The sequence below is a fragment of the Pongo pygmaeus genome, chromosome 21, assembly GCF_028885625.2.
Source record: "Pongo pygmaeus isolate AG05252 chromosome 21, NHGRI_mPonPyg2-v2.0_pri, whole genome shotgun sequence".
NCBI lineage: Eukaryota > Metazoa > Chordata > Mammalia > Primates > Hominidae > Pongo > Pongo pygmaeus.
The window spans coordinates 35,365,647-35,380,287 of record NC_072394.2 but is presented as its reverse complement, the minus strand read 5'-3'; the positions used below and the strand labels follow the sequence as shown (position 1 = coordinate 35,380,287).

Below are 14,641 nucleotides of genomic sequence, written 5' to 3'. Positions count from 1 at the left end.
TATATATGACATGTGAAAAGGCAAATATAACCAATAATCAAGAGAAGAAATAGGCATTAGAAGTGGGCCCTCCAGAAGATTCACATTGGAGTTAGCAGATTAAAACTTTAAATAACTGTTACAAATAATGTTAAATAAAATTAAGGAAAATTGAATAAAATGGTGGAAAAGAATTGCAATCTATAGAAAAGAATCAAATGGACATTCTAAAACTAAAAAAATACATCTAAAATTAAGAACTAATTCAATAGATTTAATAGCAAGCTGCATACAGAAGAGGACAGGATTCGTGAACTGGAAGGCAGGTCAGCAAAAAAATAATCTGGAATTCAGAGATTGAAAAAAATGAAAAAAAAAAAAATATGGCATGAGACCTATGAGACAAAGTCAAATAGTCTAGTATACATATAGTTAGTACCCCCACAATGAGAGGAGAGAGAGAATAATGCAGAAGTAATAGTGAAGAGATAATATCTGAATGCTTTTCAAAACTGATAGAAGACATCAACCTCTAGATTTAAAAGATCAGTGAACTCCAAGCAGAATAAAGACAAATAAAACCACACTTAGGCACATCATAGTCAAACTGCTGAAAACCAAAAGCAGCCAGAGGAAAAAAAGACAAATTACCTTCAAAGAAGCAACTTGCAACTGACTTTTCAACAGAAAATATGAACACCAGAAGACCACTGAATGATTTTTTTAAATGCTGAAAGAAAAGAAACTGCCAGATGAGAATTCTATACCCAGTAAAATAGTCTTAAATTTTACAGCAAAATAAAGATATTTTCAGATCAATAAACTATTGATCTGAAAATTTGATCAGAAAATTTGATCTGAAAATTATTAATCTGAGAATTTATTAGTGGCAGATAACACTATAAGAAATAGGGAGTTCTTCAGAATAAAGGAAAACAACTGCAGACAGAATCCTAGAACTCAAGAATGAAGAGCACCAGAAATGGTAAATATGTCAGTAATATAAAAGGAAATTGACTGCTGAAAGAAATAATAATAACAATGTCTTATAGGAAGACATAACATATGTAGAAATAAAATATATAATAATAACATAAACATGGGGGGGATGTAAGATTCTTGTACAGGAAGCAGCACTAGGTCAAGAATACATATAATCTCTAAGGTAATCACTAAAAGAATAATACAAAAGATACCATTTAAAGAGCAGAGGACATAAAACAACAATTTTTAAAATATTTGATTAATCCAAAAGCAATAAGAAAAGGAAGAAAAAAGAAACCAAGGATAGGATAAACAGAAAAAATAAATAGCAAGATGATTAACTTCAACCCAATTACATAATTGTTGATATTTAAATGGACTAAATACCCAATTAAAAGGTAAAGACTGTCAGACAGGATGAAAAAAATAAGACTCAATTATACATTGTTTAAAAGAGGCACACAAATATAAGAACAGAGATGGGCTGAAAGGGTCGTTTTTAACAAAAAATAGAGAAACAGCTTTTTCCCTCCCTTACATGGGCAGGCAGCATTTGCACATGTGAGGCAGGACCTTTATTCCAATTGGGTTGGAGGCCACCTATACCCTCGCTCAGGACACGGAACAGAAGATACATGCTTGCTGTTTGGAAGTGGGGAAGGCTCCCAGCCCCCTTCTCAAGCCCTTCTTGGGGTTTCTTCAAGAATAGAACATTTACTAATCCAAACAGGACTCTCGAATACTGAGAGGGCATGTTTTTTAGATAATGTTTTATTTTATTTGATTTGATTTTTATTTTTTGACACAGGGTATTGTTCTGTTCCCCAGGCTGGAGTACAGCAGCACAGTCTTAACTCACTGCAACCTCGAACACCTGGGCTCTAGCGATCCTCCTGCCTCAGCCTCCTGAGTCACTGGGACTACAGGTGCACACTTCCATGCCCAGCTAAGTTTTTAATTTTTTGTAGAGACAGGGTCTCACGTTGTTGCCCATGCTGGCCTCAAACTCCCAGGTTCAAGTAATCCTCCCACCTTGGTCTCTCAAAGAGCTGGGATTACAGGCATGAGCCACTGAGCCCAGCAGGGATCACTTGTTATAAATGCACTTGGAGGAGCCATTCTGTTTTTCACTTGTGTTCTTGTCTCTAATGGCCAGCTAGGATAAGATCTGGGTTTGGCTTTAGGGGGAGGGAGGGGCCGGCTTTAGGGGGAGGGAGGGGCCTGCCTTAAGCAAAATCATACAGCTCTATCTCCACTTACCAGAAAAATGCTGCATTTTTATGGGCAAAACCAAGAAAACCAAAGTAAAATGGTATTTTGAATTCCCATTGGCCACTCTACTCATGGGAGGATAGATGTCCAGGACCAAGAAGGTTTTAGGCACTCAAGGGTTCCTGGCCATAATACAATAAAGTTCCATTAAGAGTAAAATAGAATTCAACAATATATTAAAAGAATAATACATCTTGACTAAGTGGGGTTTACTCCAGGAATGCAAGGTTGAACATTCAAAATTCAAAAAATGTAATTTACCACATCAACAGGATAAAGGACAAAAGCTATATGATTATCACAGTAGAAGCAGAAAAAGCATTTGACAGAATTCAACACCTATTTATGATTTTTTTAACTCTCTTGGCTAACTAGAAATAGAGAAAACATCCTCTCTACACAACAATTAATTGAAGATGGATCATAGAGCTAAATTAAAAGCCAAAATCTCTAGTTTCTAGAAGGAAATCTAAGAGAATATCTTTGTAATTTTAATGTAAGTAAAAATTTATTAGAGAACAAAAACATCTACTTTCTGATTTCAAAACATATTACAAAGCTACAGGAATCAAGACAGTGTGGTACAGGCATAAAAACAGACATATAAACCAATGGAATAGAAGAGAGTATCCAAAAATAAAGCCTCACATATATAGTCAAATGATATTCAACAAAAGTGCCAAGACCACTCAATTGGGAAAGACAGTCTCTACAACAAATGGTTTTGGGAAAACCGAACTGCCACATGCAAAAGAGTAAAACTGGACTGTTATTTTACGCCATATACAAAAATGAACTCAAAATGAATTAAATACCTAAAGATAATATCCAAAACTGTAAAAACTCCTAGAAAAAATATGGAGGGAAAGCTTCATAACATCAGATTAGGCCATTATTTCTTGGATATGACACTAAAAAAACAGGCAATGAAAGCAAAAATAGACATTAAACTTGAAAACCTCTGTGTATCAAAAAACGTAATCATGCTGGGTGTGGTGGCTCACACCTAAAATCCCAGTACTTTGGGAGACTGAGGCAGGTGGATCACCTGAGGTCAGCAGTTCGAGACCAGCCTGGCCAAAATGATGAAACTCTGTCTCTACTAAAAATACAAACATTAGATAGGTGTGGTGGGCCTGTAAGCCCAGCTACTCGGGAGGCTGAGGCAGGATGATCGCTTGAACCCGGGAGGTGAAGGTTGCAGTGAGCTGAGATCACACCATTGCACTCCAGCCTGGGTCACAAGAGCAAACCTCCATTTCAAAACAAACAAACAAACAAACAGAAACCACAATCAACAATCAACCCAATGAAAAGGAGGCCTACAGAATGGGAGAAAGTATCTGAAAATCATATCCCTGATAAGAGGTTAATATCCATAATATATAAAGAACTCCTACAACTTAAAAACAACACCCAATTTGAAAATGGGCAAAAGACTTGAATAGATATTTATTTCTCCAAAGATGATATACAATGGCCAACAAGCACATGAAAAGATGATTGCCAACCTCATGAATCATTAGAGAACTGCAGATCAAAACCACATCATCCCATTAGAATGGCTGTTTCAAACAAAAAAAAACAAAAACAAAATAACAAGTGTTGGCAAGGTTGCAGAGAAATTGGAACCCTTGTGCATGTTTGGTGGGATTATAAAATGGTACATGTGCTATGGAAAACAGTATGGAGGTTCCTCAAAAAATGAAAAGTAGAACTACTATATGATCCAGAAATCCCACTACTGGGTATTTATCCAAAAGAATTGAAAGCAGGGTCTCAAAGAGATAGATATTTACACACCCATGTTCACAGAACCACAATTCACAACAGCCAAGAGGTGGAGTCAACTAAAGTGTCCATTAATGGATGAATGGATAAAGAAAATGTGGCATATACATACAATGAAATATTATTCAATGTTAAAAAAGAAAGGATATCTTGTCACATGTTACAATATTAATAAATATTGAGGCCATTATGCTAAGTGAAAGATGCCAGTCACAAAAAGATGACTATTGTATTATTCTACTTAGGTGAGTAACTAAAGTAGTTAAATTCGTAGAAACAGAAACTTGAATGATGGTTACCAGGGGCTGGAGGTAAGAGGAAATGGAGGAGTATGTTCAATGGCTATAAAGCTTCAGATTTGCAAAATGAAAAAGTTCCAGAGATCTATGGCACAACAATGTGAATATACTTAACACTACTGAACTGTAGACTTAAAAATGGTTAAGATGGTAAGTTTTATGCTATATATTTTTACCACAATTTTAAAGTACCTAACATGTTCTTTAACTCGGTAAGTTGGACTTCATCAAAATTAAAAATTTCTGCTCACCAAAAGATGCCATCAGGAAAATGAATGGGCAAGCGATATACTGATAAAAGTACTCACAATGCGGATACCTGTTAAAGGTCTCATATCCAGGACACAAAGAATTTCTACAAATCAACAATACAAAGACAAGCAACCAAATTTCTTAAAAACAACAAAATACTCAAAGAGACACTTCACAGGAGTAGACGTATGAGTGGCCAATAACAAATTGATTTTTGACAAAAGTACAAAAGGAACTCAAAGGGGAAAGGATAAAAATAGGGCTGGAACAAGTGGCTATCTCCATGCAAAATTTAAATTTTGTCTCATATTTCACAACATATACAAAAATTAACTCAAAATGATTATAGACCAAAAAGTAAAAGTGAAAACTATAAAACTTATAGAAGAAAATATAGTAGAAACATTTGTGACCTCGGGTTAGGCAAAAATTTCTTGCACACAATGCCAAAATTTAAAACTTCTGATTTTTTTTTTTCTTTTTTTTGAGACAGGGTCTTATTCTGTTGCCCAGGCTGTAGTGCAGTGGCTCAATCACAGATTACTGCATCTTCAACCTCCCGGGCTCAAGCAATCCTCCTGCCTCAGCCTCCCAAATAGCTGGGACTATAGGCATGCACCACCACACCTGGCTAATTTTTAATTTTTTTTTTTTTTTTTTGTAGAAACAGAGTCTCACTATGTTGCCCAGGCTGGTCTCAAACTCCTGAGCTCAAGCAATCCACCCACTTTGGCCCCCCAAAGTGCTGGTATTATAGGTGTGGAGCCACCATGCCTGGCCACTGATCTTCAAAATGCACTATGAAGAGAATGTAAACACAAGCCACAGTAGTGGAGAAAAATATTTTCAAAACCTCATATCTGATCAAGAACTTGTATCGAGAATAAAGCATTCTCAAAACTCAATAAGAAAACAACACGGTTTTTTTTTAATGGCAAAAGATCTGAACAGGCATTGCATCAAAGAAGATATACGGATAACTAACAAGTGCAAGAAAATATTTCAACATCATTAGTCACTAGAGGAATGCAAATTAAAATCACAGTAATACACCACTATAAACCTAGTAGGATGACTATTTTTAACAGTTTTATTGAAGTATAATTGGCATGCAATAACCGGTTTCTATTTAATGTGTACATATCCATCACCTGCAAAAGTTTCTTCCTGCTTCTTTGAGCTCCCACCCTTCCAACCCTCATCAGCCCCTTATCCTCAAACAACCAGTTATCTGCTGTCACACTATAAATTTGTTTGCATTTCCTAAAATTTTATATAAATAGATGCAGGTGTAAATGGTTGGGAAAAGATAAATAGAATCATACAATATGTACAGGTTTTTGTTTGGCTTCTCTCACTAAGCATAATTATTTTGAGATCCAACCACGTTGTATAACATATCAATTCTTCATTCTGTTTTATTGCTGAGTGATAGTCCATAAATCATAGTTTATCAACTCAACTATTGATGGACATTTGAATCGTTTCTAGTTTGAGGCTGTCACAAAAAAATACTGCTGTGAACATTTATGTACGTAGTCTTTACCCGGGCATATGCTTTCATAGAAATGGAACAGCTGATTCATATCATAGGGGCACATTTAACTTTTTAAGAAACTGCCAAAATGCTTTCCAAAGTGGTTGAACCATTTTATATTCCCATTAGCCGTGCAGGAGAGTTTCAGCTCCTTTAGCCATTCTAATAAGATAAATGGTATCTTATAGCGATTTTAATTAGTATTTCTCTTCTAATAAATAAATATTGAGCATTGTTTTCCATGCTTCTATATACTTCCTTTGGTGAATGACAGAGCAGGAGCACCGTCATCTCGGACAAACACCGCCACTTTAAGTTTCAGCTCCCTTTCTAGCCTCATGCATTTCAAGGAAATCACTTCTCTTCTAACTACAAGCAGCCAGAAAGAGCAGACAGTAAAATACAATAAGACAGCTTGGGCACAGAGGGAGGTGGAGGTCTCTTGGGTAACTGCTAAACTTCACCCTCATACAATGGGCTCCAGTAAAACAGTGGGTCTTAATAAGCACATTCCTTTCCCTTCAGGTGCACTAAGATATGGAAGCTAAAAGCAGACCCGGTGGATATGCCTGCAGCTGTAGAAAGATGTACGGGAACAGACACACAACTCTCCCTCCCAGATAAGCACAACAAAGAGACACAGAAGCAGTCCAAGCCTCTGATAAATTCTCCCACCCTGAATCCTTAAAAACTCTTAGTCTGTAAGAGAGTGTGGCCCTGACCTAACTCAGCCAGCCGCCCCTCTCAGGTTTATTTAAAATAAACCTGTCCCTGTTGACTGTTGAGCTGTCCTTCATGTTTCCTCTTTAATTCTTACAATGAAGTCTCTTCTAATTTGGTGGTCTATTCAAACCTCTTTCTAATGTTTTTATTGTATTACTTGTTTCCTTGTTGAGTTCTGAGAGTTTATATATTCTAAATAGGAGCTTTATCAGATATAGGATTTGCAAATATCTTCTCCCAGTCTGTGGTTTATCTTTGTTCTCTTAACAATGTCTTTTGAAGAGCAGAAGTTTTTAAGTTTGATAAACTGTTATTAACTTCGTATTTTATGAATCATGCTCTATTGGTGTTGCATGCAAACAATCTTTGCCCAAACCAAGGTCACAAAGGTTTTATCCTACAATTTCTTCTGGAAGTTTTAGTTTTAACTTTTGCCTTTAGTTCTATGTTCCATTTTTTGTTGTTGTTGTTGTTTTTGTTTTTTTGTTTTTGAGACAGAGTCTTGCCTGTCGCCCGGGCTGCAGTGCAGTGACGCGATCTTGGTTCACTGCAGCCTCTGCCTCCCAGGTTCAAGCGATTCTTGTGCCTCAGCCTCCCAAGTAGCTGGGATTGCAGGCAGGCACCGCCATGCCTGGCTAATTTTTTGTATGTTTAGCAGAGATGGGGTTTTGCCATGTTGGCCAGGCTGGTCTCGAACTTCTGGCCTCAAGTGATCTTCCCACCTCAGCCTCCCAAAGTGCTTGGATTACAGGTGTGAACCATCATGCACGGCCCATTTTGAATTGCTTTTTGTATGTGGTGTGAGGTGCAGATCCAAGTTCATTGCTTTAAGACTGTCTTTTCTCCACTGAATTGCCTTTGCACCTTTGTCAGAAACAGATGTCCATATATGTATGGATATATCTCTGGACTTTCTGTGCCATTCCATTGATCTGTCTGTCTGTCTCTATGCCATTACCACACTGTCTTGATTACCATGGCTTCACAATAAGTCTTGAAATCAGGCAATGTTAGCCCTTCATCTTAGTTTCCTTTGCCAAAGTTATTTTGACTGGCCTAAATAAATTTTAGAATCAGTGTGTCAATTTCTACAAAAATTCTTCTGGGATATTGATTGGTATTTCAGTTAACCTATAAATCAATTTGGAGATAATTTTATTCTTAATCAGAGAGTCTTCTACCCATTAACAGTAAATCTTCTATACTTTGTCTCAGCAATGTTTTGTAGTACTTTTCTGTGTACTTACATATCTTGGTATTTATGTTTTATGTTTTCATAAATGTATCTTTTACTTCAATTTCTGACTGTTCATTGCTAGTATAGAGAAATACAATTGATTTTTTATATTGATCTTGTATCCTGCAACCTTGTTAAACTCCTTACTAACTCTTTTTAGTAAAATCCACTGGATTTTCTACATAGACAATTAGTCAACTACAGATAAAAACAGTTTTATTTCTTCCTTTCCAATCTGAATGCCTTTTTTTTTCCTTCTCTAATTGCCCTCTACTCTTCTCATTTTGAATCGAAGTGACATGTCTTATTCCTGGTCAGGGGAAAGTACTCAGCCTTTCACCATTAGGTGTGAAGCTAGTTTTAGGTTTTTTCACAGATGCGCTTCCTCAGGTTGAGAAAGTTTTTTCTATTTTGCTAAATGTTTTTTAATCAGAAATGGATGTTGAATTTTGTCAAATGATTTTATTGTATCAAGATAATCACAGTTTTTCACTTTATTAATATAATAAATTACATTGATTTTCAAATATTAAACCAACCTTGTATATCTGGGGTAAACCCTATTTGATCATGATATATTACCCTTCTTATATATTGCTGGATTTTATTTACAAAATTTTGTTAAGATATTTTGCATTTATGCTTATGAGGGATATTAATTGAGAATTTGTTTTCTTTCTTTTCTTTCTTTCTTTTTTCGCTTTCTTCTTATAACGTCTTTGTCAGGTTTTGGTACCAAGTTGCCTCATGAGTTGGGAAGTATTGCACCCTTTTCAACTTTCTGGAAGAGTTTCTGTAGAACTTATATTATTTCCCCTTCAAATATTTGGGTAAAATTCACCATGGAAGCCATTTAGGCCTGGAGGTATCTTTGGGAGGAGAGTTTTAAACGACAAATTTAATTTCTTTGATATAAGGATATTCGGGTTATCTGTTTCTTCTTGTGTAAGATTTAGTAGTTTGTTTCTTTCAAGGAGTTTATTTCATATAAGTTGCCAAATTTATTGTATAAAGTTGTTTATAGTATTTCATTGTTATCCTTTTAACATCTGTAGAATCAGAAGTGATGTCATCTCACTCATTGGTGATTTGTGTCTTCTGTCTCTCTTTTTCCTGCCCAGTCTAGCTGGAGGTTTATCAATTTAATTGATCTTTTCAAAGAACCAGCTTTTGGGTTCATTGATTTTCCTTATTATTTTTTACTTTCCTGTTTCATCGATTTCCATTCTAATCGTTATTATTTCTTCTATTTACTTTGGGTTCAATTTGCTCTTTCTTTCTAGTTTCTTTTTTCTTTTTTTTTTTTTTAATTGAGATGGGGTCTTGTTATGTTGCCTAGGCTGGTCTTGAACTCCTGGGTTCAAATGATCCTCCCACCTGCCTCCCAAAGGCGTGAGCCACCGCACCAGACCTCTTTCTAGTTTCTTAATGTGGAAGTTGAGGCTGGTGATTTGAACTTTTTTCCTTCTAATATAGGCATTTAGTGCTATAAATTTCCCCATTACTACTGTTTTTTGTGGCATCTTATAAATTTTGAAATGTTGCATTTTCATTTTCATTCAGTTCAAAATATTTTCTAATTTCCCTCTGGATTTCTTTTTTGGCCCATGGGTTATTTAGAAATGTGTCATTTAGCTTCCAAATACTTAGGGATATTTCAAAGATATTTCTGTTTTTGATTTATAATTCAGTTTCATTGGGATCAGAGAACATACTTTGTATGGCATAAATCCTTTTGAAATTATTGAGATTTGTTTTGTGACCCAGAATATGGTCTCTTTGAATTAATGTTCTGTGTGTACTTAAAAATAATGTTTATTTTGTTTATGATTGATCTATAAATGTTAATTAAGTAAAATTGTTTGATAGTGTTATTCAAGTATTCTATATCATTAATGATTTTCTGTATAGTTGCTTTATAAATTATTGAGAGAAGAATATTGAAATCTCATGTTATAATCATAGATTATTAAAATTTAAAATAATAACAGATCAAACACCAAATGTTGATGAAGACACAAAGGTAGAAATGCAAAACAGTTTGGTCATTTTTCATAAAGTTTCAATACACTTACCATACAACCCAGCCATTCTGCTTCTAAATACTTACCCAACAGAAATGAAAACAATGTTTAAAGCAGCTTCATTCATAATCACCCAAAACTGACAATGACCCAAATGTCCTATAATTGGTGAATGGATTAACAAACTATGACAGAGCCATACAGTGGAATAATACTCAGCAATAAAAAGAACAAACTACTGATATGTTCAACAACAGAGATGAATCTCAAATTGATTATGCTAAGTGAAAGTTAGACTTTCATTCAGCTACATGTGTATGTTTCCATTTATGATAATCTGGAAAAGGCAAAACTATAGAGACAAACAGATCAATGGCTTCCAGGGGTTAGGAGAAGGAAATAGAGTTTACTATGAGGAGACGTGAGGTCGCTTTTTGGGGTAATGTCTATGTCTTGATTGTGATACCAATTACACAATTGTATGCATTCATGAAACCTCACAGAACTATATACTTTTCAAAGGTGCTTTTATTGGATGTAAACTATACTTCAAAAATCTGATTTTTAAAACAAGCTTCTAAAAGATAACACTAGATATTGTATTTAGGGGATAGTCAAAGATGTCTTTGAAAGATACAAAAAATGGGGGACATCAGCAAGATGGTAGAATAGGAAGATCCAGAACCTCCTTCTCCCTATGGAGACACTGAGTGAACAACAGTACATGAACCAGAAACCAGGACCATTCATCCCAGATGAATGAAAAAACAAACAAACAGACAAACAAAAACAAAAAAACAAAAAACAAAAAACCAGCTGCACTGAAGCCAGTAGGAAAATTCATGGTGCTCACTTGTAATCCCTCCTCCTGGCTCAGTGAAGCAGATTGGGAAGGAACCACCAGCTTCCAGCTTCTCCCTGGGAGAGAAAGACTGAGATGTACATCCAACATGCAGACTTTTCAGAGGGCTGCATGATGAACCAGTTTCTGTCTTGCCTGAATCTAAGCACTGACAGGAAGAGGCACCAGACTGGGCTACTAAAAACAAAGGTGACAATTTAGACTAGCATACACTCACTATCAGAGTCCCTCCTGCTGCTGTGGAATGAGTACAGAAAACAATCCAACTTCCAGCTCCTCCCTGAGGAGGCAGATTTGGAGCATACATATCCAATGTTAGCCTTTGAGGGGTACCCAAGAAACTGGTTTCTGTCTTGCCTCTCTCAGACTATTGAAGGAGCCAGCATATTCTAGAGGCCTGGGGGAAGCTTGTAGCCGCTCTAGAGAACTTGCAGTACTGCAAATAGACACCAGAGGGAGCAAGAGATAATGGATTCCTAAAAAAAAAAAAACCCTGTAGATTCCTGTAATTGCGAATTTACATGCATAAGTCTGGTGAAAGCATCCACAAAAAGACTGGGGAGACCCCCAGAATCTTTAGCCAAGCTGATTGGTATAGAATTTTCCCTGAATGAAGCCAGTATATAAAGACTGGGAGAGGTGGCTGACTGTACAAATGCATGGATCCCAATATAAAGTTACAAGGCACACAAAAAAAATAGGAAAACATGGCCCAAAGGAACAAAATAAATCTCCAGAAACTGCCGCTAAAGAAATTGAGGTATATTAATTATTTGACAAAGAATTCTAAGTAACCATAATAAAAATGCTCAACAAGCTCAGGGAAACAATACATGAACAAAATGAGAATATTAGCGAAGACACAGAAAATATAGAAAAGAACCAAAGAGAGGCCAGCCATGGTGGCCCACACCTATAATCCCAACACTTTGGGAAGGTTAGGCGGGTGATCACTTGAACTCAAGAATTCAAGGCCAGCCTAGGCAACATGGTGAAACTCTGTCTCTACAAAATATACAAAAAATTAGCCAGGCGTGATGGCATGAACCTGTAGTCCCAGCTACTCAGGAGGCTGAAGTGGGAAGATCACTTGAGGCTGGGAGGTCGGGGCTTCAGTGAGCTGAATTCGTGCCACTGCACTCAAGCCTGGGTGGCAGAGCAAGATCCTGTCTCGAGAAAAAAAAACAAAAACAAATTCTAGAGCTGAAGATGAAGAGTAAAATAATTGAATTCAAAAGTCATCTACAGCCGGCTTGATCAAGCGAAGGAAAAATCAGCAGACTTGAAGATATCCAGTCAAAGAAGCAAAAAAGCAAAAAGAAAAAAGAGTTTTAAAGAGTAAAGAAAGCTTAAGGGATTTATGAGACATCGTCAAATGGACAATATATGCATTATGGTAGTACCAGGAGGAGGAGAGAGAGAGAGAAAGGGACCAAAAAGCTTATCTGAATAAATAATGGCTGAAAATGTTTCAAATCTTAAAAAGGAAAAGAAACCTATATTCAAAAAGCTCAAGGGATTCCAACTAGGATAAAGTCAAAGAAATCCACAAGGAGACACATTATAAAAAGAACAAAAAACTCTCATCCAAAAATATTATATCCAGGAAAGCTGTCCTTTAAAAATGAAGGAAAAATAAAAATTTTCCCAGATAAATAAAAACAAGAGGAGTTCATCACCATTAGACCTGCCTTTAAAGAAATGCTAAAGGGACCACTTCAAGTTGAAACAAAAGGATGCTAGGCAGGAACATGAAAGCATATGAAAATACAAAGCTTTCTGAGAAATGTAAACACATAGAAAAATACAGAATGCTGTAATACTGTAATGGTGGTACATAAGTCACTTTTAATTCTTTTTTTTTTTTTTTTTTAGACAGAGTCTCACTCTGTTGCCCAGGCTGGAGTGCAGTGGCATGATCTTGGCTCACTGCAACCTCTGCCTCCCAGGTTCAAACGATTCTCCTGCCTCAGCCTCTCAAGTAGCTGGGATTACAGGCATGCACCACCATGCCCGGCTAATTTTTGTATTTTTAGTAGAGACAGGTCACTAAAACAAACAAACAAACAAACAAACACATAGGAAGACAGCACAGGAGGAAAAGGGGACAAAAAAGTGTTGGGATTACAGTAGTGAGCCACCGCGCCTGGCCCTAATTATTTCTTGACATGAACGGTGGCTATATGGGTATGTGTTTACTTTCTCAAAATTCACCAAGCTGAACCCTTCTAGTTTGTATGTTTTTCTTTATATACAATGCAACAATTAAGTTTATTTTTTAAAAGAGAAAGGAATATGCTTTATCAGATATATGATTTGCAAAAATATACATAGGTGAATAATATTGGGTGGATGGGTGAATGGATGGACCGTTTGCTGAATGGACAATTGGTCAGACTGTAATATTATTTAAGCAAAGGCAGTTGCTGTGGCCTGAGAGTCCCTCCCCACAGAGTACAAAGTTCATACCAGCTTATGTTCAGACAGGGACAGAGACAAGAAGGGCCATGGGCATGGCTGAGCTTCAGCGGGACCCATACCAATGGCATCACCAGAGAGTTTCCAAGCCTTGACGTCCCGGTCCTGGCCAGCGCTGATAACCAGCTGGAAGTTGTCCACATACAGGATGTCTGCCACACTATCCAAATGGCCCTTCCAGGTAATCAGGAGCGTGGGGGGAACCAGGGAAATGGTATGGCCAGCCATAACCTATAGGGGACAGTACAGGAGAAACACTTATACCAAGACCACTACACAGGCTAATTAAAGGCACCCAGGACTGCAGGCAGCAGAGCCCAGTTGGAAGGGCCCTGGGACACAGGCTAGGGTTCTAGTTCTAGATGCATTCCACATGAACTTGCTTGTGACCTTACATAGGTCCCGGCACGTCTCTGGCCCTCACTGGCCCCTTAGGTAAAACCATAAAAAGAACTTGCATATGACTACATTGTTTACCAAGTGCCTCTGTACACATTATTCCATTTGAACCTCACAACCTTATAGGAAGTATATAATTCTCACTGACTTACAGAGGAGAAAAGTGAGAGTCAGACATGTTCAATAACTAGCCTAAGCCCACATAGCTAGAAAGTGATGGGGCCAGGGCAAAAGCCTCAGTCTTCTAAAGTTTTTCAGCTGGGCATTGGGAGATGAATAGGGTGAGCAATGGGGTGATAAAATCACATTACACTGAGAGAATAAAACTACTGAACTGGAAAATGAGTGAAAATGACCATTTTTAAATAAAACAAGATTAATAAAGGGGGACTTATTTGACCATATTCAAGTATGGAAAGTCAGAATAATAAACTTTAAATTTTAAACAAAGCAATGGAAGACAATAGAAAGCTCAGAAACCAACCCAAATGTATGTAAAACTGGTATATAATAAGAGCGGTAACAGAAAACATGACTCAATAAACAGTAGTAGGATACCTGATGAACTATAAGAGAAACCTACGTTGTTATCTTTTATCTTACAACCAAATGAATACTAGATGCGTTGAAGATCTTATTTTCAATGAAGTCATAAAACACCTACAAAAGAATGAATCAGTATTTATGTTTTCTCTAAGAAAGTGATAAACAGGCAAAGGAAAATATCACAATAGGGACAAAAACTGACTTGAACACCAAAAAATATATTGTAATTTTTAAGTCATCATAAATAAAATTAACAAG

The 14,641-nt window shown here is 36.6% G+C and overlaps 1 protein-coding gene across 1 annotated transcript in view; it reads right to left on the bottom strand.

Annotated features, from left to right (window-relative positions):
- The window catches only part of EFCAB8 (EF-hand calcium binding domain 8), a 103,820-nt gene that overhangs the window by 4,562 nt on the left and 84,617 nt on the right, over nucleotides 1-14,641 (bottom strand). The window contains exon 23 of the mRNA XM_054467054.1: nucleotides 13,501-13,669. Within this exon, the coding sequence (XP_054323029.1) occupies nucleotides 13,501-13,669 (169 nt within the window). The remainder of the gene's footprint in view (nucleotides 1-13,500; nucleotides 13,670-14,641) is intronic.